The 26,248-nt window shown below is 52.3% G+C and overlaps 2 protein-coding genes across 2 annotated transcripts in view; one reads left to right on the top strand and one right to left on the bottom strand.

Annotated features, from left to right (window-relative positions):
• The window catches only part of CORO7 (coronin 7), a 171,910-nt gene that overhangs the window by 141,479 nt on the left and 4,183 nt on the right, over positions 1 to 26,248 (bottom strand). The window contains exons 2-6 of the mRNA XM_005306167.5: positions 15,204 to 15,300; positions 13,978 to 14,052; positions 12,233 to 12,303; positions 11,249 to 11,432; positions 10,249 to 10,325 (exon numbers count right to left, since the gene is read on the bottom strand). Coding sequence (XP_005306224.2) covers positions 10,249 to 10,325; positions 11,249 to 11,432; positions 12,233 to 12,303; positions 13,978 to 14,052; positions 15,204 to 15,300 — 504 coding nt within the window. The remainder of the gene's footprint in view (positions 1 to 10,248; positions 10,326 to 11,248; positions 11,433 to 12,232; positions 12,304 to 13,977; positions 14,053 to 15,203; positions 15,301 to 26,248) is intronic.
• On the top strand, positions 2,924 to 5,149 carry LOC135974023 (SRRM2 protein homolog rsr-2-like). Its single transcript, XM_065559830.1, has 2 exons — positions 2,924 to 3,660; positions 4,602 to 5,149. The coding sequence occupies exons 1-2, from the start codon at positions 3,117 to 3,119 to the stop codon at positions 5,147 to 5,149; spliced, it is 1,092 nt and encodes a 363-aa protein (XP_065415902.1). The 5' UTR covers positions 2,924 to 3,116.

The raw sequence follows: 26,248 nt of genomic DNA, 5'->3' as shown, positions 1-26,248 counted from the left end.
CAGAAGTGCCAGGGGTAATTGTGCTGCCCCTGCTGAAATCCAATGTGGAAACAGCCTGGCAGGGCCAGCCATCCTACGGGGGGTAAACCAGCCCAGTTACCCCTCCCACACTGTCCTCATGGGGCACCAAGCACCAGTGATCCCACCTTTGGCCACAACCCCCTGGGGAAGAGAACAGGCTGGGAGGAGCCACTCACAAGCACAGGAGTGGTCAGGATCAGCCACAGCAGGAACCTTTGGCCACCATCACCATGTCTGATGCTTTGACTGGGCATTCTATGCCCTCTGCTGGGGGTGCCACCGTCCTCCCTCATCTCCCCACCTGCCCCATGCACTCCCCCCCCCCTTTCCCATCCTCCAGCCGGTGAGCTAATCACCTCCCAGCAAAACCCAGCTCAGGCTGGTGGCACTGCCGTACCGTGAGCTGAGCATACCAGGGTTTGTTCTTACAGCCTCCTTCCGCCCAGACACCATTGGTCTGGTCATTACAACAGCAGTCTCATCAGGGCAGGGATTGCCTCTCACTGTGTTTGCACAGCGCCTAGCGCAATGAGACCTCAAGCCTGGCCAAGGTGCCTGGGAACTGCTGGAATACGGCTAAGAATCTACCCCAGAAAGCAGGAGGGGCAGGACTGTTTGGAGGAGTCAGAGTGGGATGCGAAGAGAGAGTGAGTTTCTGAGTGACACACATTGCTGGAATCTCCCCCACAGCTTGGCCAGGAAAAGCGTGCGCTTGCCACCCATGACAGAGGTCAGCAAAGACCCAACAGCTTTGGAAGAGTCTGATGGTTCCAGTCACATGCATTGGTAGTGACAAAGCTCAGTCTTCAGGGACCCATGGGATTTAAGGCGCATAGGGCCTGAGATCTAGGGTGAAATCCTGGCCTGTTGAAGCTAATGGCAGAACGCTCCTTGACAGCAGCGGGCCAGAATTTCCCCTTGCTGCTGAAGTGTCCTATTTGCCTCCAGCATCACCTACTAAGGCAAGGAGCCCATAATCCCCCAAGCCATGTCATCTCTGCCATGGCAAGAGGTGGCATCAGCCTTTCCAGCCTGGCCAATGGAAGCCCTGCGCTCAGAGGGCTCAAAGTCAGACGCCTGCAGCGACCAGTACGAGTCACAAGAACGCTAGCAGCTTGAAAAATCACTGGATTGCCTTCACATGCACTTCAGCCATGCTGTCTACAATCCCGTGAGCAAACAGAAGGGATGGGACAAAGAACAAGACACCCGCCAGTGCAGCCACACAGGGAAGAGACAGCCCTGGGAACAGCCAATCGATGGCATGTGATTACCTGGGCTGATATCAGCGAGCTGTCACGGATGTCTAATTTTGCCTTCCCCAGTCAGCAACTAGAACTAGAAGTCATTAGCCCAGCTGCAGACAGATTTGCCAGCATCAACAGGAATATTACTGCCTCACTTCCTCTTCTAGAGGCACAAAATGCAGTATGCCTGCAGAGTCCAGGTAGCCAGGGAGAGCCAGCACCAGCCATGCCAAGGATCGTACATACCCTCAGAGATCATGGGGTACAGAAACTGCAGGAATGATTGGACAATCAGAGAGAGGGACAAGTTGCAGGAATTTACTTTGAATACAGTTGGTTCTGATTATGGATCAAGAAGTTCTACTTGTAAACCGTGAGAGTTTTGTTCATCAGGATCTCAAACACTTTTGTACACACCTAGTAACTAAGTTCCCTCTAAGCTGTGTGGCCACACAGATATCAAGGGCTGTGCAGGCGGGGAGAGGTGCCTCACCCCCGGCCTCGGGCTGCTATGGCAAGAGAGGGCCGAGGGGAGTCCTCTCTCCCCACCACAACCCTGGGGCAGCCTGTACCCCAAACCAGTAATCCCCAGTCCCACCCCCCAAACTCCTCATCCCCAGCCACACTTCAGAGCCCTCACACCCCAACCCTCTGCCCCAGCCCTGATCCCCAACCCCCTCATCCCCAACCCCACCACAGAGCCCTCACCCTAACCCTCTGCCCCAGGCCTGAGCCCCACATCCCCAGCCCAACCCCAGAAGCCCACATCCCCAGCCGGAGCACTCACCCCCCTACACCTCCAACCCTCTGCCCCAGCCCTGATCCTCCCCGGCACCCCTCATCCCCAGCCCCACCCCAGAGCCCCCACCCCCTGCACCCTAACCCTCTGCCGCAGCCCTGAGCCCCCCCCAGCACCCTGAACCCCTCATCCCTAGCCCCACACCCAGAGCCAGCACCCCCTACACCCAGAGCCTCTGCCCCAGCCCTGATCCCCCCGCACCCCAAGCCCCGCACCCCCAGCCTCACCCCCTGCACTCCAACCCTCTGCCACAGCCCTGATTCCCCTCAGACCCCTCATCCCCAGCCCCACCCCAGAGCCCTCACCTTCTGCACCCTAACCCTCTGCCCCACCCCAAGCCCCTTCCTGCACCCTGAGCCCCACATTCCCAACCCAATCCCAGAAGCCCACATCCCCAGCTGGAGCCCTCACCCCCCCCCCCCCCGCCACCCTCTGCCCCAGCCCTGAGCCCCCTCCCACATGCCGAACCCCTTGGTCCCACCCCCACCACACATCATCTCCATATTGGTGCACATAATACAATTAATTCTGCACATGGATGTAAAAAATTAGAGAACAATTGCGTGAATTCTGCTGCTGGAAGCCAGGCAAATCAAGAATCATGGAAAATCCTGGGTGACCCCTGCTGGCCATTCTGTAGCACTGCCTGACAGACTACTTGTGACTAAGGCCTGGTCTACACTACGACTTTAATTCGGATTTGTCACCTTTAATTCGAATTTACCCTGCAACCGCCCACACAACGACACTATTTATTTCTATGTAAAGGGCCCTTTAAATCGATTTCTGTACTCCACCCCGACGAGCGGAGTAGCGCCAAAATCGATTTTAACATTTCGAATTAGGGATAGTGTGGCCGCAATTCGATGGTATTGGCCTCCGGGAGCTATCCCACAGTGCATCATTGTGACCGCTCTGGACAGCAATCTAAACTCGGATGCACTGGCCAGGTAGACAGGAAAAGCCCCGCGAACATTTGAATTTCATTTCCTGTTTGCCCAGCGTGGAGAGCACAGGTGACCACAGATAGCTCATCAGCACAGGTAACCATGCAGGCTGATAATCGAAAAAGAGCACCAGCATGGACCGTGAGGGAGGTACTGGATCTGATCGCTGTATGGGGAGAGGATTCAGTGCTTGCAGAACTTTGTTCTAAAAGACGAAATGCCAAAACTTTTGAAAAAATCTCCAAGGGCATGATGGAGAGAGGCCACAATAGGGACTCAGATCAGTGCCGCGTGAAAGTCAAGGAGCTCAGACAAGCCTATCAAAAAACAAAGGAGGCAAACGGTCGCTCCGGGTCAGAGCCGCGGACATGCCGCTTCTACGCTGAGCTGCATGCAATTCTAGGGGGGGCTGCCACCACTACCCCACCTGTGATCGTGGATTCCGGGTCGGGGATAGTCTCATCAGCGACGCCTGAGGATTCTGCCGATGGGGGAGAGGAGGAGGAGGAGGAGGATGAGCTTGCAGAGAGCACACAGCACTCCATTCTCCCCAACAGCCAGGATCTTTCTCTCACCCTGACTGAAGTACCCTCCCAACCCTCCCAAGCCAGTACCCAAGACTCTGACCCCATGGAAGGGACCTCAGGTGAGTTTACCTTTTAAAATATAAAACTTGTTTTAAAAGCAAACTGTTTTTAATGATTACTTTGCCCTGAGGACTTGGGATGCATTCGCGGTCAGTTCAGCTACTGGAAAAGTCTGTTAACGTGTCTGGGGATGGAGCGGAAATCCTCCAGGGACATCTCCATGAAGCTCTCCTGGAGGTACTCCAAAAGCCTTGCCACAAGGTTTCTGGGCAGTGCATCCTTATTCCGTCCTCCATGGTAGGACACTTGACCACGCCATGCTTGCAGCAAGTAATCTGGTATCATTGCCTGACAAAGCCTGGCAGCGTATGGTCCCGGTGTTTGCTGGCATTCAAGCAACATCCGTTCTTTATCTTGTTGTGTAATCCTCAGGAGAGTGATATCACTCCTGATAACCTGGTTGAAATACGGGAACTTAATTAAGGGGACAGAGGTGGCCGTTCCTACTGCGCTGTTTGCCTGTGGCGGAAAATAAATCCTTCCCTGCAGTTAGCCAAGCGCAGATGGGAAATTGGCCCTGAGCTTTTCGTGTTTGGCTAGCAGGGATCTTCCCTGATACCAGCCACGCGGTGGGGGGGAGGGGTACAGCGATAGAATTCATGGCGGGAGGGGGGGGGTTATTTTGTTTTCTGCTGCTGCTGAATGTTAACAGAAAAACCGCAGCACTCTACAGGCTATGCTTGGTATGTGGGAAAGGAGGGCGCAGAAGCTGTAAGACAATGGCTTACCATGGCCGCATGCAAGCCGAATTCTGTTGCCCAGACCTGTGATCTCTAGCAGCAAAGCCACAGGCACTCAGCATTAAGAGGCAAAATGCGACCTTGCACAGAAATCACATGTGCTATGTAATGTGAATAGTGTTGGTCACCGTGAAAGAGTATAAGCATTGTTCTGCAAAATGTATCTTTTTAAACAATTCTCTCTTTTTTCCCCTCTACAGCAGCTGCAAATTCCTCAAGCCTCCCTCCTCCATCCCGAAGGTTATCACAGATAAGGCGTCGTAAGAAGAGAACGCGAGACGAGATGTTTTCTGAAATTATGGAATCCAGCCGCAGTGACAGAGCTCATCTGAATGAGTGGAAGGAAACAGTTTCAAAGTATAGGAAAGAAGCCAGTGAACGTGAGGAGAGGAGGGACCAACGTGAGGAGAGGAGGGACCAACGTGAGGAGAGGAGGGACCAACGTGAGGAGAGGAGGGACCAACGTGAGGAGAGGTGGCGGCAGGAAGATCAGAGGAGGCAGGGTGCAACGCTGGGGCTGCTGCGTGAGCAAACAGACATGCTCCGGCGTCTGGTGGAGCTTCAGGAACGGCTGCAGGAAAACAGACTGCCGCTTCAGCCCCTGTTCCACCCTCCCCCCTCCCCATGTTCCGTATCCTCCTCACCCAGACGTGTAAGAACGCGGGGGGGGGGGGGGGGGGGGAGGCTCCGTACACCTTCCCATTCCACCCCAGTAGACAGCCCAAGCAAAAGGCTGTCATTTTTTTAATCTTTTCTTAGTGGCTTTTTCCTTCCCAGCAATCCTCCTCCCAAATACCACCCGGGTTCCCTCCCTCTTTTTCTAATCTATTAATAAAGAATAAATGATTTTTAAATGATAGTGACTTTATTTGGTTTGAAAGAAAGCTGGGGGAAGGGGGAGGGTGGGTTCCTTACAGAAAATCAGTCAATAAAGGGGGCGGGTTTTCATGAAGGAGAAACAAACAGATATTTCACACTGTAGCCTGGCCAGTCATGAAACTGGTTTTTAAAGCTTCTCTGATGCACAGCGCTTCCTGGTGTGCTCTTCTAATCGCCCTGGTGTCTGGCTGCGCGTAATCAGCAGCCAGGTGATTTGCCTCAGCCTCCCACCCCGCCATAAAGGTCTCCCCCTTACTTTCACAGAGATTGTGGAGCACACAGCAAGCAGAAATAACAATGGGGAGATTTCTTTGGCTGAGGTCAGAGCGAGTCAATAATGATCGCCAGCGACCTTTTAAACGGCCAAATGCACATTCTACCACCATTCTGCACTTGCTTAGCCTGTAGTTAAACAGCTCCTGACTCCTGTCCAGGCTGCCTGTGTACGGCTTCATGAGCCATGGCATTAAGGGGTAGGCTGGGTCCCCAAGAATAACTATTGGCATTTCAACATCCCCAACGGTTATTTTCTGGTCCGGAAAGTAAGTCCCTTGCTGCAGCCCTTTAAACAGAGTAGTGTTCCTGAAGACGCGAGCGTCATGAACCCTTCCCGCCCAGCCCGCGTTGATGTTGGTGAAACGTCCCTTGTGATCCACAAGTGCTTGCAGCACCATTGAAAAGTACCCCTTGCGGTTTATGTACTCGGTGGCTTGGTGCTCCGGTGACAAGATAGGGATATGGGTTCCTTCTATTGCCCCACCACAGTTAGGGAATCCCATTGCAGCAAAACCATCCACTATGGCCTGCACATTTCCCAGAGTCACTAACTTTCGTAGCAGCACCTGAGTGATTGCTTTGGCTACTTGCATCACAGCAGCCCCCACAGTAGATTTGCCCACTCCAAATTGATTCCCGACTGACCGGTAGCTGTCTGGCGTTGCAAGCTTCCACAGGGCTATCGCCACGCGCTTCTCAACTGTGAGGGCTGCTCTCATCTTGGTATTCTGGCGTTTCAGGGCAGGGGACAGCAAGTCACAAAGTTCCATGAAAGTGCCCTTACGCATGCGAAAGTTCCGCAGCCACTGGGAATCATCCCACACCTGCAACACTATGCAGTCCCACCAGTCTGTGCTTGTTTCCCTTGCCCAGAATCGGCGTTCCATGGATAGAATCTGCCCCATTAACAACATGATCTCCAAAGCACCGGGGCCCGTGGTTTCACAGAATTCTGTATCCGTGTCAGTGTCCATGTCCTCATCATGCTTGTTGCTGCGCTGCCACCGCCGCTGCCTCCTCGCCTCGTTTTTCTGGTCCTGGCTGAGCATAAGCTCCACGATAACGCGCGAGGTGTTTACAATGTTCATGACTGCTGTCTTGAGCTGAGCGGGCTCCATGCTTGCCGTGGTATGGAGTCTGCAGTGTTCACCAACCCAGGAAAAAAGGCGCGAAATGGTTGTCTGCCGTCCGTTGCTTTCATGCAGGGAGGGAGGGAGGGAGGAGGTGAGGCTGTACCCAGAACCACCTGCGACGATTTTTTTTTGTCCCATCAGGCACTGGGATCTTAACCCAGAATTCCAATGGGCGCGGGAGACTGCGGGAACTATGGGATAGCTACCCACAGTGCAACGCTGCAGAAATCGACGCTAGCCCCGGTACTTGGACGCACACCACCGAATTAATGTGCTTAGCGTGGCCGCATACATTTCGACTTTATACAACCTGTTTTTCAAATTCGAATTATATAAATTCGGATTAATCCCGTAGTGTAGACATACACTACGGCTCTACTTGAATTGCAGAATGATTGTCAAAAAATTGCAGCTGAGTTGCAGACAAGCCATGGAAATTGCAGAAAAGTTTTACCACAAACAATAAGATCCATTATTAAAGTACATTATTACTTTACCACGATTTTCTGCTGTCAGCTGCCTGGGAGGGCACGGCAGGGCTCCCACTGTCAAAATTGTGATGGAAGCCTAATATTGCAGAATCCACAATACCGCAAGTTAAGTAGGGCCTTATGACTACTGGTTATGATGACATTAATAACTGATTAAGTCTGATGTTAAGTGGCAGTGTCTTGAAAATACTGTATCTAGTAAATAAAATATTTAACTCTTATTCAGCCAGATGAAGAGAACTACAATCTGCAATAGCACCATCTAGTGACTCCATTAATATTACATTCCTATTTTACAGAAGGAAGAATCAAGTTTACTATTACCATAGACTTGAAAGAAACTTGGAGAAATCCTTACTGTGCACTCTGGTGCAGTTCTCTATACATACTGAGCATATCCCCAGGAAAGCTTGTTTCTGGACTTAATCTCTGTGATTGCAGTTCTTATGCATAGACCTGCATCCTGAAGGTTATATTGGTACCCATGCAAGCAAGCCAGCTGTTACATAGCCTTAGAACATTGCATAGAATACTCCACCTCTGCAGCACACGCTGCTCAGGGAGCAACACCAAATCCAGGGTCACACTCTGGTCTCACATTTGCCACTCGCCCATACATTTGACTAGTCATTGCTGGCAACATATAGTACTACAGAACGTGTCATACCCTCCCTCCACTCAACCTCTTCTCTCTCCTGCAGGGACATTGGCAGGCTTTCTGCTGAAGATTAGCCAGAATGCAGGTTCCACTCAAAGAGAGCCATTACTCCTCTAGCTGATAGTCCCTACATCAAGCGTTGCTCTGGGTGCTTACTGGGGGTCTGCCTCCGCAGAGTGGTATTTCCCCCCCGCCCTCCCAAAACTCTTCCCTGCAGATACTCTTATTAGGAAAGAGTCACATTGTTCATTAGGACCGGATGTGTTCAGATACTGAGCAGGTCTCTGGAGTGCAGGCCAGCCTCTTGAATTCCCACTCCATGACTAGTGGATTTACATAACTGTAGGAAAACAGCATCTTGTGTTCATGCAGGACCCCAGAGAGCTTACCCACCTCACAGGAACCTTTTAATGCAGCTGCCTCTAGGGTGTGTGACAAAGTTCCTCCTCTATCTTGGTGGGTCCTGCGCTTATTGGCGGATTTCCTTGCCTCAGAGATTCACCATGTGGGTTGGGGAACAGCCCAGAGACCTTCCCCTCTGGGAGAACCCACAGTCCAGGTCAATTGGGAGGTTTGGGGGGGGAACCCGGGCCCACCCTCTACTCCAGGTTCCAGCCCAGGGCCCTGTGAACTGCAGCTGTCTATAGTGCCTCCTGTAACAGCTGCATGACAGCTACAACTCCCTGGGCTACTTCCCCATGGCCTCCTCCAAACACCTTCCTTATCCTCACCACAGGACCTTCCTCCTGGTGTCTGATAATGCTTGTGCTCCTCAGTCCTCCAGCAGCACACCCTCTCACTCTCAGCTCCTTGCGCCTCTTGCTCCCAGCTCCTCACACTCACACCACAAACTGAAGTGAGCTCCTTTTTAAAACCCAGGTGCCCTGATTAGCCTGCCTTAATTGATTCTAGAAGTTTCTTAATTGGCTCCAGGTGTCCTAATTAGCCTGCCTGCCTTAACTGGTTCTAGCAGGTTCCTGATTACTCTAGTGCAGCCCCTGCTCTGGTCACACAGGGAACAGAAAACTACTCCTCCAGTGACCAGTATATTTGCCCTCTACCAGACTCCTGTACCCCACTGGTCTGGGTCTGTCACAGGTGGAACGGAATAGCACACAGCAACACTGCATAACAGCTAAGGATAGGAAGTGACTATTGTACCCAGTTGAAACTGCAGGAGGAATTTAGGGAGGCAGAACCCAACTGGTGATGCTATTTGAACAGGGAACCAGGATTAACAGCCCAATTGTGGCAAGGAACACCATGGGAACTGCAGCCTCCAATCTGCTAAGTGAGTTCACATGGTGAGCTAAGAGGAAGGGTAACAGCAAAGGCTGTCAAGGGGAGGAGAGCAGTGGGACGGGGAAGGTGATGGGTTAGCTGCTTTTGCTGTTTTGCAGGGAGACAGCCCAATTGTTCATAACATATCAAGTGTTTTCAACCCGAGACTGGAGGAGGGAAGCAGAAATGCTGATGACAGACCTTGGCAATACCTAGGAGAGGGGACCACATGGAGCAGAAGGTGACACACTGATGGTGCTAGCCTCGTGGTTCTAGGAAAGGTGTTTTTCAGGGGTAAGAGCACGTATGGCAAGAGACATTTGCCGGTTTCCCTGCTGCCTTTCCAAGCGAGTGGCTCTCTAGACAAAGGCTCTGCCGTTTCCCTAGTACTGGAGTGGGAGGTCATCACTGGAAAGCAGCAAACTGTGCATTTGGAGCACACAAGCCAGGTCAATCAGCCACCACGTATCTGATTTGCCCCTTCCCCTTGCATCAGGCCCTGGACTCACCTCTGTCAGACCCCTTTCTCTGGTAAAAGCTGAACTCCTTTCCCCTAGCACATGGGGTGAGAGGGGTTTGGGCCAGGGAGTAGGCGAGGGTCAGTTCAAAGGAGAGCTGAGGTCAGGCCTTTCCAGCCTGCGCCTGCTAGCTCAGTAGGGACAAGACCAAGGACGGCACATGCGAGAGCTCTTTGCATTTTGCCATTTCTCCTCCTGCTCCCCTCTCCTCTGCCAGGCTCAGCCCCTCCAGCAGCTTGTCCAGTCCCATCCCCTGCTGCACTGGTGTCACATGCTCCCTGGCAGACAGGAGGCTAGTCCAGGCTTAGCTCTGCTGCAGGGGAGGCTAGAGAACCCTGGGCATCTAGTGCACAAGCTGCTTGATGCTCATGCCTTGGTTCTACAAGCCTGCCCACAGGCCCCAGCCTGCTTGAGAGAAGAGGCAGCAGGCCAGGCTCCAGCAGCAGCACTCCTAGCACAGCAGAGGGAGGGGAATGATCTTCAGATGCTCCCATCACACAGTGGCTCAATCATACCTCAGAGCCTCCCCCGAACGCCACACACCAGATCTGCTCAGGAAATAGCACTCGGGGTTCCCAGCCCACCCAACCTGGTGCACCCACTGCACTCACCTTAGAGGAGGTGCCGAGGAGGGCGCCATCTTGTTTCCAGGACACACTCTGGATCAGGTCACCGTGAGGTTCCAGTGCTAGGAAGGTGAGCGAGAATTGGAGTCAATCTCTGCCGGGCACAAGCTGCCAGCCAGGCACAGCTGTCAGTTACCACTAGGGGAGGGCAAAAGGGGGGCAATTCAACCCCACCCCCACAAATATACAGTCTCATCCCAGGCCATGTCACAGGCCAGACACTTAGCACACGGCAGCACTTTAGAAGAGTGGCTGCAGTTTGCACCACTGCAGACATTAGTCTCTTCTCCAGCTAACAATTCCATTTCGAACATTTCAAATGCTGGATTTTTGCCTGGAAATAAACAGGCGACTGAATTTGGGTTCATTTTCACACGAGGGGTGTGCCCCAGCCCCAACGACTCCCAGTCTAATTCAGAGGCAGGCAGCACCAGGAGAAATGGCCCACTCGAGGGACTGGCAGTAGCATAGGCCTCCTTCACATAGGGCCCTGGTTCAAACCCAGCTGAGGCCAGGAGTGCCCAAGTGCCATCCCAACAGGGGGGCTGTTCAGTGGCCAGCATGACACATCTGCTGGTCTCACACAGGCCCCAGAGTGAGGGGAGCAGGTGCCAGCACCACTGCTCACCACACGCTCTGGACAGGTGTCTCAGCAGGGAGGCCAAGGAGGGGCCACGGTGCCTGAACTCCCAGTAGGGTGGCCCTTTTGGGACAGGGTTAAGATGCTGATGGGTGTTTAAGAAACTCACTTCCCATGCCCTGCAGCACTGCTCAGGTGGCAGCTTTCACCAGCACTGAGGTCGTTCAGAAAGACACCGCATCCACAAAGGGGACACAGAGCCAACCCAGGGTCTAGCCCCAGGCAGGTAGCAGGAGTTCCCGGAGTAAATACAGCTGAGCAGAGACTTGCTCCAGCATTCACTCAGGAGAAGACTACGCCCAGGCCAAAGCACATGCTCTGCAGGACTGCGATGGCCGTGCCTACCTGTCAGGGGTTTCTGCTGGGCCACATCCCAGACCTTTGCCGTTCTCCCAGCTCCGCTCACCAGTACGCCATCTGCTGTCGGGTGGAACTGGAGTGTCTCCACCTGGCACCCTGCCGGCCCCAGGGTCACTCCAGGGCAGGAGGGCAGGTCCTGGCCGCTCTCAGACAGGCGCCACACCTTCACCTACAGCCCGAAACAGTAGGGTGAACCCCGGCAAGACCCTTCCCCCATGCCCAAATCCCCCAGAAAGATGCCACACACTCAGAAGGCTCCATTTGTCACAGCACCCATGTGCAGAGGTGGGGTTTGAACTGGGCTCCCCTAACCTAGAAAGCTGGCGACAACTGCTTGGCCTTTCACCTCCTGGGCTTTGTCCCTGCCAGGCAGGGTGACTGAAGCCTCTGTGGGGTCCCCAATCCTACCCAACTGAGTATGCAGCCTGGGTGCCGTGTGGGATTATAGATCCGAGGCAATCACAGCCCTTTCCCCTTCCTTCCCCAGCATGGACAGAGCTGACACACAGCCCACCTGCCTCACAAGTGCGGCTGCCCTCAAGCCCACCCTCCCTGCCAGAGGTGGCAGCTATGAACATCTTGGCTTGTTGCCAGCAGAGCACAGTTCCCATAGCCTGTCACTGCCCCAGACCCTGAAGGGGGCATTGAGCCCACATCTGACTGATCTCCTTGGGCTTTCGGCAGCTGCTTCTCCCCCCACAACTGAGAAGGTGTTTTCATCCTTCTCGCAGTCCGAAGGCCGAGCACCCTCCTCTGAACAGCTCTGTTTTACATCCCCATCTCACGGCCCTGTGGCTGCCCCTCAGCCCCACTCCTTAGCTCTCCAGGAAAGGTGCCATACAAACCAGGGCCAGCTCTCTGTATGGGAGAGCCCAGAGATGACCCTAGAGCCACAGGGCCACCCCGCTCCCCTGCTCAGGGGGTTTGCCGTACACACACCCCTCGGCCCCCGTTTCGATTTACACTCACGGTTTCATCAGCGGAGCCTGTCGCCAGCAGGAGCGCGTCGAACGGAGAAAAGTCAAAGTCCGTCACCACGTCTGATGGGGAGAGAGGAGAGCAGAGGTTCATGTCTGCTGCGGCCACGGCCCACTCGCTCTCTGCCCTACAACAGCCTTGCTACATGCTTCTCCCAGACCCCACTGCTCCTGGCAGGCAGCAATGGACAAACCTCCACTGGCTTAGCAGCTCTATTTCCACGAGCAGCCGGAAGATCAGATGCTCATTGGAGCCCCACTGCTGAGCTAGGCATCTCAGGAGAGCAGAGTGGCTCTATTTCAGCCCTTGCTAACCCGCTGTGGGACACCTTCCTTTCCCTTCTGCTGCCATGAGCTAACCAGCCTGTCCCAGGTGTCCTGCCAAGTGATGGAGAGAACTGGCTTGGTGCCCTTTCTGCTTTATTAGGGACTGATCGAAAAGGCCTGACAAGGGAGGTTGTGGCGACTGGTTCCATATAAGAAATTCCAGTTTTCTCGGAAGACCGTTGAAAACCCTGGAGGAGGAGGAGAGACAGCTACTCAACTCAAATGTCTGGAGCAGCTGGGAGGAAAGCACTTTGTGTGAAAGATCCAGCCATCCCATCTGAAGGCCAGAAGAGCTCCCATCATAGCACAGGAGAGCAGGGACTCAGCTTTCTGGGTTTGATTTGTACACCCTGTAATGGGAGCAAACCTGCTCCTTTAACACCCGCACTCAGGCCTTCTGTACCTATCAAAGGGCTCGAGCCTAAGTGGATTTTCCATTGCTGGCCCCCTACAAGAGAGGCAGTGGAATGCCTTGCTAACTAAGGCGTACAGTTGGTGTGAACATCCGCAGGAGCCTCACGACGTCAGCCAGACAGCGTCCAGCCCAGACAGCGCCAAGGCCAGCACGTAGATGCACAGCTCTGTCAGGATGCACTACTGCGGCGCAAGGCCCTGCTTCAGCAAGCGACGCCGCTGATAACAAAATACCCCTTTGTGATTCCCTGGTTCGGCATGCAGGCCACTGAAAGGCACTCCTTGTAACTCCATCTGCAGGGACCTGGGGGAGGGAGGCTGGCACAGTAATTAACAGCCCCTCTGCTGCATCTGGCACGCTCAAGAAAGTAGGTCACTGCGTACTTTTCCATTTGTACAAAACGAAGAGATACAGACCCATAAAGCATTAAAAAAAAACAAACCACACACCTCAAACTTCTCCGGCTCGGATATCTGCTGCATATGCCCTGAAAAATCCTCTGGTTGGAGCAGGCAGCCTGTGTTGAGACAGGCCAGCAGGCTGCCTAGGCGCTGCCCTGCAATCCCACTAAGCGGTCAAGTACTCTCACGTGCTCTGTCCTAGCATATCAGTTATTGGGATTGTGGGCGACAAGTGCCAGCTCCTTTCCAAAGGGCCACTGACAGAGAGATCCAGACATTGCTTGGTTGCAAGAACCTCGTGCAGGACATGGGAGGTAGCCCATGGCTAATGGATTAGCAGTAGGCAAGGGAGACTCTCACCGGTAGGTCACCAGTTCAAATCCGCACCGGGTCATTAATCACAGAAACTCCTTGCCTTCCAGTGGCTGACCTGTGAAATGCATCTGGTGGCTCTCGGTCCTGTTCTCAGCATATAGGAAAGTGTCTCACAAACCTGTCCCTTCCTGGTAGGGTCAGTGAGGCCTTTGAGACTGCTTGGCTCCCACCCACTAGCGCTGGTCCCTTATTCGGTATGTTTTGATCTGGCGAGCTCACCTGAATGGCAGCACAGCTGGGACACAGCCCTCTTCCTTTCATCCCAGCTCTCCAGCGGCACGATGCCCAACACGCCTGAAAGACAACATAGGTCAAAAGCTGTCCACCAGTCCATCATGGCTGCCCCTTGCTGAACACCATCCTGCTACCCAGGAGTTCCACATACCACACAAGCCTAGCATCCAAAAGCAAGCCAGGGGTGGAGAGTGGACATGCTTCTGATGCCAGCTCAGCTGGGAGCTCCCACCTCCTGCGGGTGTTGGGTTCCCCACAGCATGTTCACAGGGAGACTGGGGTTGTGAAACTAACGATGTATCACATAGTCACAGATGACATCACAAGGGCTGAGGGCAAGCATGTGAGAGCTCCCCCAGCCATTGCTGGGGAGTGCCTGGACCAATCATTAGCAGAGCGCACCACCAAGGGAGTTTGCCAGCTTCGTATCAGCCTGGTCTGAAGCACAGAGCGCTATTGGGGGAGATAATGGTCACCAGGGTTCACATAGCACATTCCAGTTACGGTCCGTTATTGGCGAGTAATGACTGAGATGACAGTCACCCCATTCACTTCGACACCTCAGTGGACCCCAGGAACCAAGCAAAGCCAGGCCAGTACCCGAATGGCGCAGCCGCCAACCACAGACGTGGGGGACGTGGTCCACCATGCGTGTACCATGGTACCAGCTGGGGGACATGGTACCACCATGCTTCACGGAGACATTCTGCCGAACCAATGCCCCGCAGGGCATACGGGGTGCTGTGCTGCTAAAGCCATCTTCCCCATGAGGCAGGGGCCCTGAACACTGAGGTCCGTTATATTCTTGTCTTTAAGGAAGATAAGAAATCACATGGTCTTGTTGTAATCCAGCCTCCCTGCCTCTGCTTTCACCTATTGTACCCCCTGCTGTTGGTTGTTCTAACTCACTACACCCTGTTATTAGTCTGGAGCCTCTAGTGTTAAGAGACTCAGATTCTAGTCCCTGCATGTCACTACCCCTCTGTGCCTCAGTTTCCCCACCTATCCAATGGGGGGAATGTTTCCTCTCTCCATCTTGTCTAAATAGAAAGTAAACTCTTCAGGGGAGGGCCTGGCTGTGTGTTTGCACAGCACCTAGCACAATGGGGCCCCAATGACTATAGGGTTAATGGGCACATTATCCGTTTTCCACACCAATCCGAGTGACCCTTCTCCGCCAAGGCTCCACTCCAGCTCGCCCATCTCCTTACCTGCCGAGTCAGCATTAAACGCTATCAAGTGGCAGCTGGACTTGATATGGTTCCCACAGGAGATGGTGGAGCTGGCTCGGACATCCCTGATCCAGGCCTGGAATCCAGAGGAGAAATCTGTATTAGGAGAGGCCTGCCCTGAGTGAGCTGGGGAGAAGGAAGAGGAGAGAAGCAGCCATGGAGCCAGATCTCCCATGCATCCAAGGGAGAAACACAGTACTTCATCCGCCCACCACCACACAGCTGTGCCCCTGATTCCCCAAGCCATTGCTTGTCCCAGGGGGTTACTCGCAGCATCCCTCTCCCTTGCTCCATTTCTAGCAGTGCTGGGCGCCCTCTGGGACTGCAGGCTAGTTCTGTGGAGCAGCTACTTGCCCTGCCCAGCCTCCCCGGCCAGCCCCAGGGGGCTCTCAGCAGGCTTGCCCGGGCACACCCTGGGGCGCAGGCAAGGCAGGCAGTGCAGAGCATGTGGAGTCTCAGACTGTCATTGGGGGTGCAGATGGCAAACAGCCCCCCAAACAAGGCTTCCACCATCAGGACGAAGAGAGATCGGTGGGGTTCCCCATTCCCCAGTACTCCACAGCTCACTCCCTATCTCCCCTCCACCCCTACCCCCACAAGCCCAGAGTTACAGACAGGTCATTCCAGGGCTGGCTCCCAAGGAATCCTGTCCAGTGGTTATTTGCCACTCCCAGACCCTTCCCCTCTTGCTCAGATTGGGGAGTGCCCGCCTGGCAATCCAGCCCTGCTCTGGGCCTGCCTGCACTAAGTTACCCCAGAGGCTGTCAGTCCTCAAATCCGGCCCTGATGGCTCATGCGGAACAGCCCCTATCCAGGGCTCTAGGAGCAGAAACACAATCACATCATCTGACCAGGAATGAGCATCTCCTCCTCCCTCCACACCCCCATGGTAGAGGAGTCTCACAGTGCACCCTGATGGGCCCCAGCCCAGACGCTATCTGACAAGGGGGTGCATGTGGTGCATAGACATGTCTGAGTTCACAGCCAAGGATGCCTCACTGAGAACTCCCTGCTACCGGCCAGGGGACAGCAAACTTCAGCTGACACTAGTCCTGGCACCACAAGAGTTGCTCCCCAGCAATCAGGGCCCGCTGAAGACTTGCAGCTTTGTATGGGCAAATCTAAAACCTGATGTGTCACCTGGTAAGTGACTGCACCTGGGCTCTAGGATCTGCACTGCCAAGGGCTCTGCCTACACTGCAAACAAGAGGTGTGACCTTAGCTCAGGTTAGCTTACCTGGCTTACAACAGCAGCAAGAACACAGTCCCATGGCTTTTAACTGGGTTAGGAGCTGGAGTTAAAACCTGTAAGGGAGCCTGAGGTGGAATTCAAGCATTAAGAACACACCTTTTATTTGCAGCACGGACATACCCTCTGAAACACGCTCTGCACTAGCTGCACTTCCTGGCTGGCCTGAAAGCACGTTCCACAGCAGGAATCTAACTTCAGTACGGCCCAGGACTGGGTCACTGGGACAAGGTCTTTTTGATGTGTGTGTCCGTGCTCAACAATCGCTCCTAGCTGGAACAGTCTGAAGAAGCTGGGAGCCAAAGCAGCTTCCCTGGTGCTGACCCTCATTACCAGGCAATGGGCAAAGTCTCGCAAACAAGAGAGTCACTCTCTCTCTATTGCTTCCTCTAATCTAGAAAGACTCAGTCTTCTTGGGACTGAGCACTCGCCTCTGAGCCCCAAGCCCGGCTGAATCACTGCAGCACAGGGCAGCATCTGCACCCACGCTCCGAACAATCCTCTTCACCCCACAGCCTTCACACACCCCTGCGCATAGCCACCCCCAGCAGCACCTCAGTCCACACCCAGCCTTCTCAAAGACCAGCTTCAGGGCCCAGACTCTTTTGGTCCTTGCCCTGATTTTCAAGCACATGCCTGAGAAAATTTTAGCAGAAATTGTGAAGAGTTTTCACCATCTACAACAGCACCATGAAAGACTCAGCTTTCTCTGGGGCACGAGACCTTGGCAGAGACAAGCATGGAGAGGTTTAGTGTGACCAGCAAGAAGTTACACAGTGAGCATTTAGCAGGGACACCGACGGGTGAGAAGTGGACAGCACCATTCTGACCATATTCCTCTTTAATCCCCAGACCAACACCAGGATGTAGCCCCTTTCTGAGAGCTGCAGATTAACAGCTAATACTGTGCAAGAAACGGGGCCTAGAGTAGCTCCATGCGTAGCACCACTTTGTTTTCGAGCACTAGCCATTGGAGACAGCTGCCACCCACTAATCCCGGGCAGAACCGAACAGGGACAGAGAGGGACAATGGGAACGGAAAGCCCTGCTGTAAGTCTGTTCTCATGAACTACCTGGGCTACGAATCACCTGTCGAATGCCATTGAAAAGATGTGATCTCTAATGGCACGCAGCCTTGATTTGTAGCCCTGGCAGGTCAACTTTCACTGGACCCTTGGACTAGCAGTGCTTTCGTGGCACTGGTCCAAGGCCTAATATAGCCAGTCTGGAGCTATGGCTCAATGTAATTTCTAGTCCTTGAACTCCCAAACTCTTAACAGTTCAAGGCAGCTCGATCAATTCAGACTGTAAGGTACTGGTTTAAAACCCTTTGGAGTTTTGTGCTCAGCAACAAAATATTGTTGTGTTGGTTTTGCACTGATGTCGGTAGATTGCTTCTGTTCAGCACACTTCCTGTCTGAGACAGGTCGGAGGAAAGGGACTTAATTGAGATCATCCTAAAACACTTAGTTATTTTTGTTGCTGGACACTTTAACTCGGTAGAGCACTTCCACGTCCTGTTTCAGATGGAAATTAATGCTCCGGATGAGGCAAACACACATGCTTTTAAGTAGCCGGCAGGCTGAGAAGCTGAAAACTACCAACATTCTAAGGGTTAAGTCCAACTCTAGAGTAGAAGTTACTAACAGTTTATGACTGCCTATGCAAAGGATTTCTACCCAATCAGCGGCTACTGGCAGCTTCATAACTTGGCTTGTGCATGCCCAGAGTTACTGAGACAATATCCTTGGCAAGCTACAAGGTTTGTTTTTCTCTCTGATTGATCCACAATTGCCATCACTTTAGACCTCTGTAGCCCCTGCCCATTTTACAGACAATTTGTTAACACAGCCCTGCAATCTATGAGTTCGACAAAATATAAGCAGCAAATATATGTGGCAGAACTTGGAACAGAGCCCAGAATTCTGACTCCCAGTCACCTGCGCTAATGACTGTTCCTACAGTCGCTGGAGCTACTAGGGAAACACGAGAACAATGCACAGAAATCAATGTCAACTTTTTACTTTGCAAATCCCTAAGCTTGAGTGGCAAAGATGATAACTGACACTGACAGGCCTGATGCTCATGCGACACTAGGATCTGGAGAAGGGTCACAGTCAAAAGCCATCTTAAAATATTTCTAGTCATATTAGATATTATCAATCCCTTTTCATTCAAATCGAGAGGTTTTGGTTTGGGCCCTAGTTACATTACTGCAGTTAGAGCTAGCGCTGTCAGCAGAGCGCTAGATTAGGAGGCTGCTGGCTAGCAGGGGAAGGGGAACAGATACGGAGGGAAGGAAGGAATTTAACACAAAGGCACTTGCCAGATCTGCATCATGCTGTCCTCGGGACAGGCTGGCCATTTTAGTCATCTGCACTTAAAAGGCTAGCTACATTTAAATGCTGCTAATCCTCAGCTTTGAGTGACAAGATGAAGAAATGCTCCTACCTGGCATCTGATCCCGTTTTGGCTAAGAGGGACAAAGGTTATGACTTGGGAATATTATTCTCAACATGAAAAATATTGTTGGAGCTGGAAAAGGGAGTGAACAGTGAGGTGGCAATATTTGCAGGATGACAATGATTTAGATTAGCCAGGACTAGAGGAGATTGTGAAGAATTTCAGAGACACCCAAGTGAATAAGTACACAATAGTTATAACATTCAAAAACCAGTTGGAGAACGCTTCAATCTCCCTGGTCACTCGATTACAGACCTAAAAGTCGCAATATTACAACAACAAAAACTTCAAAAACAGACTCCAATGAGAGACGGCTGAATTGGAATTAATTTGCAAATTGGACACCATTAAATTAGGCTTGAATAAAGACTGGGAGTGGATGGGTCATTACACAAAGTAAAACTATTTCCCCATGTATCAGGGGGTAGCCGTGTTAGTCTGTATCTACAAAAACAAGGAGTCTGGTGGCACCTTAAAGACTAACAGATTTATTTGGGCATAAGCTTTTGTGGGTAAAAACCTCACTTCTTCATCTTTAAGGTGCCACCAGACTCGTTGTTGTTTTTATTTCCCCATGTTTATTTTTCCCCCCTACCGGTCCTCACACCTTCTTGTCAACTGCTGGAAATGGGCCATTTTGGTTACCACTAGAAAAAGTTTTTTTCCCCCCCTCTCCTGCTGGTAATAGCTCACCTTAACTGATCACTCTCGTTATAGTGTGTGTATGGTAACACTCATTGTTTCATGTTCTCTGTGTATATATATCTTCCTACTGTATTTTCCACTGTATGCATCCAATGAAGTGGGTTTTAGCCCACGAAAGCTTATGCTCAAATAAATTTGTTAGTCTCTAAGGTGCCACAAGAACTCCTGTTCTTTTTACAATAGCAGAAGAAACCCATTGTTAACATGCTTCACTGCATTCTAAACTAATTGTAACCACCCCACAGTCTGAACCTGACACTTTGATAGAGACATCATAGATAAATATAGACAGACAAAAGTGCCCATCCCTCTTAATGCCAAGGGAAAAGTTGGATTTATGTTGGAAATCAAAGGAAGCTCTTACAGTTTGCGATGAGTCCAATTCCCTATAGACAGGTGGCATGTCTCCTAGCCACCTCCCCAGATGGAACCAATTGCCTCCTTACCGGCAGTCTCAGCAGAGATGTCAAGGTCTAAATGGGCCATGGAGACCAATCGACACCCTCCCTGACCTCTAGATGGTCTCTATAAAAGGCAGTGCAAGAAGCAGCCCTGGCTCTACCTATTTGGTGGAGAAAAAGCCTTGGCCTCCAGGGTTAAGCTGGCACCTTTCAGCAGAAAAACAAAAGGTGACTTTGAGGTTTGTTTAGACAGAGGAGATAGCTGAGTGGAGTAAGCATCAGATCTAGATTTCCCAGAAGCATGTTCAAATCCTGCAGAGGCCTGCACAAATTGCGTGGAATCCAGCACAGCCATCTGTTGTGTCTTGTGAATGAGACCATAAATAACTCCCCCACCTTACATGAAAGGGATCCCCCCCACTTAAAAAAGTCACTTGGGCCTACAGTGTATTTAGCCTGCTACTGTTAAAAGGAACACATGAAGTTACTGTAGCAGTTTAGAGAAGAGGTTCCCCCCTCCTCTATTTTTTCTGTGTCTAGTCAGTTTCCTTATTTCCCCTCTACAGCCAGTTTCACCTTGTGAGGGCCTGTCACACAGCAAAATCATAACAAATAGGAAAGCATTTGCAAAGCCACAAAAACTGCCATGAAGATTCAGGCTGGTGAAGGCCCTGGAACGACTTTTAGCTCATTTTGGAAAAGGACTAAAACAGATTACATTGACAGTGTCTTGGAAAATATATTTATTTCTCAGCATTTCTTCTATGAGTAGTGGTTCACCCTGGCTCCTTGTCCAAACTTTCTAGCCTCCTAACTGGTATTCAGCTTGCTGCCTGCAAGTTCACCACTGACCTTTACCCCAGAGGTGTCTGCATTTCAGTAATGTGGCACAGAGTTCGCTAAATTTGGGGGAATGGAAGGTGAAGTAAGTGGGCCCTATTCAGTGTTGCCCTGGGATGCTTAGCTCCAGCTTGCCCGGCACAAAGCAGACCATAGCAGAGGCATAACCCCCCATCCACACAGCCTGCACTGAGGGCTGCCCTGACCCCTGCAGCTACCAGATAGGGGGTGTACACACCCTCCTCTCTGCCCCAGCCAGCACTAGGACAGAGATGAACCTGGCTCATTGTTTTCTCTGATGAGCAGTTTGCTGAGGTGCAGCCTCCCATTCTGACCTTGGATAGGAAGCTCTAGTAGCACAAACTCTACTGATGGGGAACTAAATCAGCACAGCTCATAGGAGGCTTCAGCAGACACTATTCAATAGCAGCGAGTCACTGAGGCTACCCCAGAAGGCCTTCATGCGGCGGTTGTGGAATCCTAGGCTAGGCTAGTCCATGTCACTTCTCTTAGAGCAGGGATCTCAAACTCCAATCACCACGAGGGCCACATGAGGACTAGTACATTGGCCCGAGGGCCGCATATCTGAAACCTTTTCATACGATACAAAAGTATAGTCAAAAATGAAAAAAAATGAAGGTAATATAGTATGTCAGGAGTAGGCAACCTGCAACACGCGAGCTGATTTTCAGTGGCACTCACATTGCCTGGGGGGCTCTGCATTTTAATTTAATTTTAAATGAAGCTTCTTAAACATTTTAAAAACCTTATTTACTTTAAATACAACAATAGTTTAGTTATATATTATAGACTTATAGAAAGAGAACTTCTAAAAAAATTAAAATGTATTACTGGCACACGAAACCTTAAATCAGAGTGAATAAATGAAGACTCGGCACACCACTTCTGAAAGGTTGCCGACCCCTATAGTATGCTATTAAAAGTCAATGTACTAACTTTTTAAAAACTATAATGCAAAGAGGGGTTTTAATAAAATATAAACACCTGTAACTATTCCTTATGTGGTCAGTAACACTGAGGATGATCTACACTAACAGTCTATCAACACAGCTGTAATGGCAGGAACTTTTTAACGTAACTATTCATACAAAATAGGTTGCCATTTTTAACAAACATTCTTCCCAACTACTCACAGCAAAGAATCATACATGCTGAACTTCAGACTTCAGACTGCTTGTCTAGTCCATGAGGCCCCACCCCTTCCCCGTCCTCCGCATGTACCTAGCACTTGCACATCTGTAGATCTTGAGTGGCATACAAAGGTAAAGGCACTCAATAGCTCAGATGGCAGAACTAAAGGATCTGAAACCGTTTTCTGAGAGATACTGTGATCAGTTAAACAGCACATGGGTCGAGGAGATTAGACGTGTCTATCTGTCTCCCTACTGCCCATCCTAGGGCCCTGGCCCTTTGGTCAGGAAGGCTTAACTAGCAGTGGGTGGCATTTCCAGTAGGACCTATTTTACTGTGCAGCCTGAGTATCATTTCCCCAGACAACGTCTCACTGCTGCCGGTGAGTGCTGGGGGGCGGTTCCCCCCGTCCCCCAGTCCCAGGGGTGGGAGCCAGGGGAGTAGTGCGGAGTGGGCTGGAGCCAGGTCACTCCACTTCTTGCCACCCCTTGAGTGTGGGGTCGGGCCCGCCCTGCAATCCCCGGGCAGCAGGAATTGGAGCAACCCATTCCCAGCCCGCTCCGCCGGCTCGTGCTGGGGGGCGGTTTCCCCCCTGCCCTCCAAGTGGATAGGGGAAGCGGGGGCCCAGCATGCGGATCCCCTTGACAGCAGCCTATTAAGCAGGCCCATCAAACCCTCACAAGCCCCCGTTCCCCTGCATCTGTACCACCCAGATGAGCCACCCCAGACATCCTCCCCACTGAGCCCCAACCACCTACACCTGGAACCCCACCCAAATGAACCCCCCACCCTGCTGAGCTCCAACCACTTGGTCCCCCCTGCAGACTCTCATTGCCCCTGCACCTGGAACCTCCCTGTAAATCCAGATCCACCTGGTGTGCCTGGCGCAAAAGGGGCAGGGCCCCAGGGTGTTTCTGGGGCAGGCATGGCCCTTGTGCTGTGTCAGGGTCAGGTTCAGCCTATCTGCCAAGTCCCTGTCCCAGGAGGTGGAGGAGGCTGCAGGACATTCTTCCACCTCAGTGGCCTGTGCTCCCCACTGCCATGGTGGAGTTGCCACATTTATTTATTGTAAAAAAAAAAAAAAAAAAAAAAAAAAAATTGCAGAATTTTAAAATATTATGCACCGAATTTGATGCAGAATTCCCTCAGGAATATGGGGCGCTGTACAGCTGTGATGGTGGGACTGTGAAGGGAGTGCAGGACAGTAAGGGATCTGAGTCGGGGACCTGGGCAGGGGGTATGGTGTGCAGAGTGCTGTGCAGTTGTGGTGGGAGGGGTCTCTGGGCAGGGGGTGCTGGGCATAGCGGGTCTGGGGGCATTGGGCATAGGGAACTGTGCTGGAGGTCTCTGGGTAAGGGGGCACTGGGCATAGGAATCTGTGAGGGAAGTCTCTGGGTGAGGGGGTGCTGGGCATAAAGGCAGGACACTGGGCAGGGTGGAAGGGACATGCTGGCAGTGCAGAGCTGGGCGGGCCAGTGTGCGCCTAGCAGTTGTGGGTTTGTAAACAGTGCCCTTGTGCTGGGCTGAGTGGGGCCACTCCTGCTGCACTGCAGCTCATTGTCCCCAACTGGCCCCTCACTCTGCGGACCACCACCCCCATCACATGCCCTACTTCCCCAATCGGGGCCCACAAATATGTTTGGCGCTGGGCCCACAAAAAGTTAATCTGGCCCTGCACCTCGTTCATGCCAAAGGGAAGACTTCCTTGCAGCAGACAACAGCTCCGCCAAACATGGATGCATTCCCCCAACGCCTGAGGCACCTCGAAGGAGCTACCACAGTCTGGCCAGTCTGACACAGACACTCATCTCTCCCCATTTCTCCGAGGACAATTAGCTACAGTAGCTGCCTGGTTCCCACACCTCAAGCTCTCATTCATGAGACAGAATGCAAGCCTCGCTCTCAGATGCCTTCCAAACAGCGAGGCAGACATCGAGGGGGAGCAACTTTTGTCCCCCAGGACGTGGACAGGCCAGAGGCTGAATGGTGCAGGGCTGGAAACCAGGGATCGCTGCAGTGCCTTTGCGTCTTGGTCACCCATTCAAAGCCGAGGCCAGGACAGTGGTGACGCCGCCATTATTCCCTAAAGGCAGAGGCGATGCATGTTGCTGATCTCCCTCCAGGTCCCAGGGGATGAGCAGCCTCAAACACTCACCAGAAACTGGCCCCTTCCATTCAGGCATTACGGAGCCCAGGACAAGATGTTAGGCTCTGCCCCCATCTCTTTTGACACCCCAGTCATACCCGGTCTCACCTCACAGGAGTGGCAGGGGAAGTGCTAGAGCAGGAGCCTGCTCCGGGGCCTCTCTCAGGCTAGAGGGGGATGCTGGTTTAACCAGCAGCTCCACCTGCCCTCTGGGTGATGTCAAGGAAAGCAACAAGACATGCTGGGAGCGAGAGACACAGAGCACAGCTGGTGCTGCAGGCTTGAGTCTCCCTGACATCCCCATGGGTGTTGCCAAGCTGCTGCCCAGGAGCCCTGGGGCTTGGACAACATTCCCAGCAAGCCCTCCTGACTGGCGGCCCTTGTTCCTTCATGGGCAGGTTCAGCAGAGAAGCCGACAAGTGGCCTATGGAGACCCACCTGCCCCGACTCCTGGATGTGGCTCCTCTGGGTGGGAGCGAGGGGAGCAAACACTGCCTCCCCGCTCTGCAGGCAGAGGAGTTCGTTCTCCACAGCTGTCAGCCCAACACTTCCACAAAGCATCTGATTCTATTCTAAACCGAGCCATGAGCATCCTGTGAGAAGCTGGACCTTGCTGGCTACCAATATCCATAACTAGCCCAGCTGAAACATGGGCCTGCTGCCAGCATAGCTTCCACAGCCTTCAGCATGAGCAGTGACATCCATAACGCCTGCCAGTCAGAGTGTATTTTTATACTCACTGCTGTTAGCAGGCAGCTCAGCTCCTGTTAGGCCTTTGAAATTTAGCAGTTTGTTAATCTGAATATGGAGAATCAACCCTTTGAAGAAAGCTTAAGCCACAGCCAGTCAAGATTCCAGAAGCATCAATGGGCCAGGTGGGTTCTTGGCTCTGCACACCTGACTGGGGTCCGAAGTACAAAGCCAAGAACCTATTGGGAGGTGCAGGGAGCTGCTATAACTAGGGCATTGCTTCTGGTTTTACCTGCAGAATTAATTTGACCTGCACACAAGAACTGCTGGCAGACAGCCGCTCATTGCACAGGGCCTGGGTTATGAGAACTTTTACGGTTTGCAGTTAAAAATATGGAAGGAGAAAAAAGTCTCCATGTTAAGGAATCAGAATTTGGGTCATACACATCAGATCTCATGGAGAGCAGACAGTGCTCTGTAGAGGGGCAGCAAGATTGAGTGATTTCACTCACAGCTGCAAGCCAGTAACAAACCCTAACCTGGTCTGGCCACACCTTGCCACATGGCCTCAGGGAAGAGGTCATCACCTGTGCCTGCTAAAAGAGGGGAGCTGCAGGCACAATACTCAAGGCTCATTATCGCTGCACTGCTGCAGACTCCCCTCCCCTGCCTCCCACTGACTTTTCCTCCTGAATTGCTTGGACTTGAATCTCCAGTGCCAGGCAGCCCTGTAGTCTCCCTCAGAGAGCCGAGCGCCATCACCCTGCAGCCTGGCCACCCACCGTGGCACCAGCCTAACCCCCTAACACTTGCCTTCCCTTTCTTTTCTGGGTGTTCTTGAAAGGTATTTGTGGAATTCCTCATTGGCTTTTATCAGCAGGGCCTGAGCTGCCTTGCCTTCAGACCTGCTCTGTCTGATCTAGGAAGAGATTCAGGTTTCACACTGGCAACAGATTTGAGGTCTGCACTTCAGTACTACTTGAGCACAGTGCTCCTGCACCCAGGGAAGAAGAGGGGCCATAATTCAAGGCAATGTATTTACCGCAGGAAAGGGCAGAATGCACAGTTACCCAGCCAGTCAGGGGTACCAAAACAACTACACCCCCTGGAATTAGGGCTTGTCTACCCGGATCGGCGGGTAGAAATCGATCTCTCGGGGACCGAATCGATGAGCATACTCCACCAGCCCAGGTAGGAGTAAGCGCCGTCGACGGGGGAGCCGCGGCGGTCAATTTGCCGCCGTCCTCACAGCGGGGTAAGTCGGATCAGATACGCAAATTCAGCTACGGGAATAGCATAGCTGAATTCGACGTATCTGAAATCGATTCCCCCCCCCCCGCCCCGTAGTGTAGACATAGCCTCAGACTGGTAGCCAAAA

This window comes from Chrysemys picta, chromosome 10 (genome assembly GCF_011386835.1).
Source record: "Chrysemys picta bellii isolate R12L10 chromosome 10, ASM1138683v2, whole genome shotgun sequence".
NCBI classification, from domain to species: Eukaryota; Metazoa; Chordata; order Testudines; family Emydidae; genus Chrysemys; species Chrysemys picta.
Note: the sequence above shows the minus strand (reverse complement) of the source record. Positions and strands in the feature narration are given on the sequence as shown.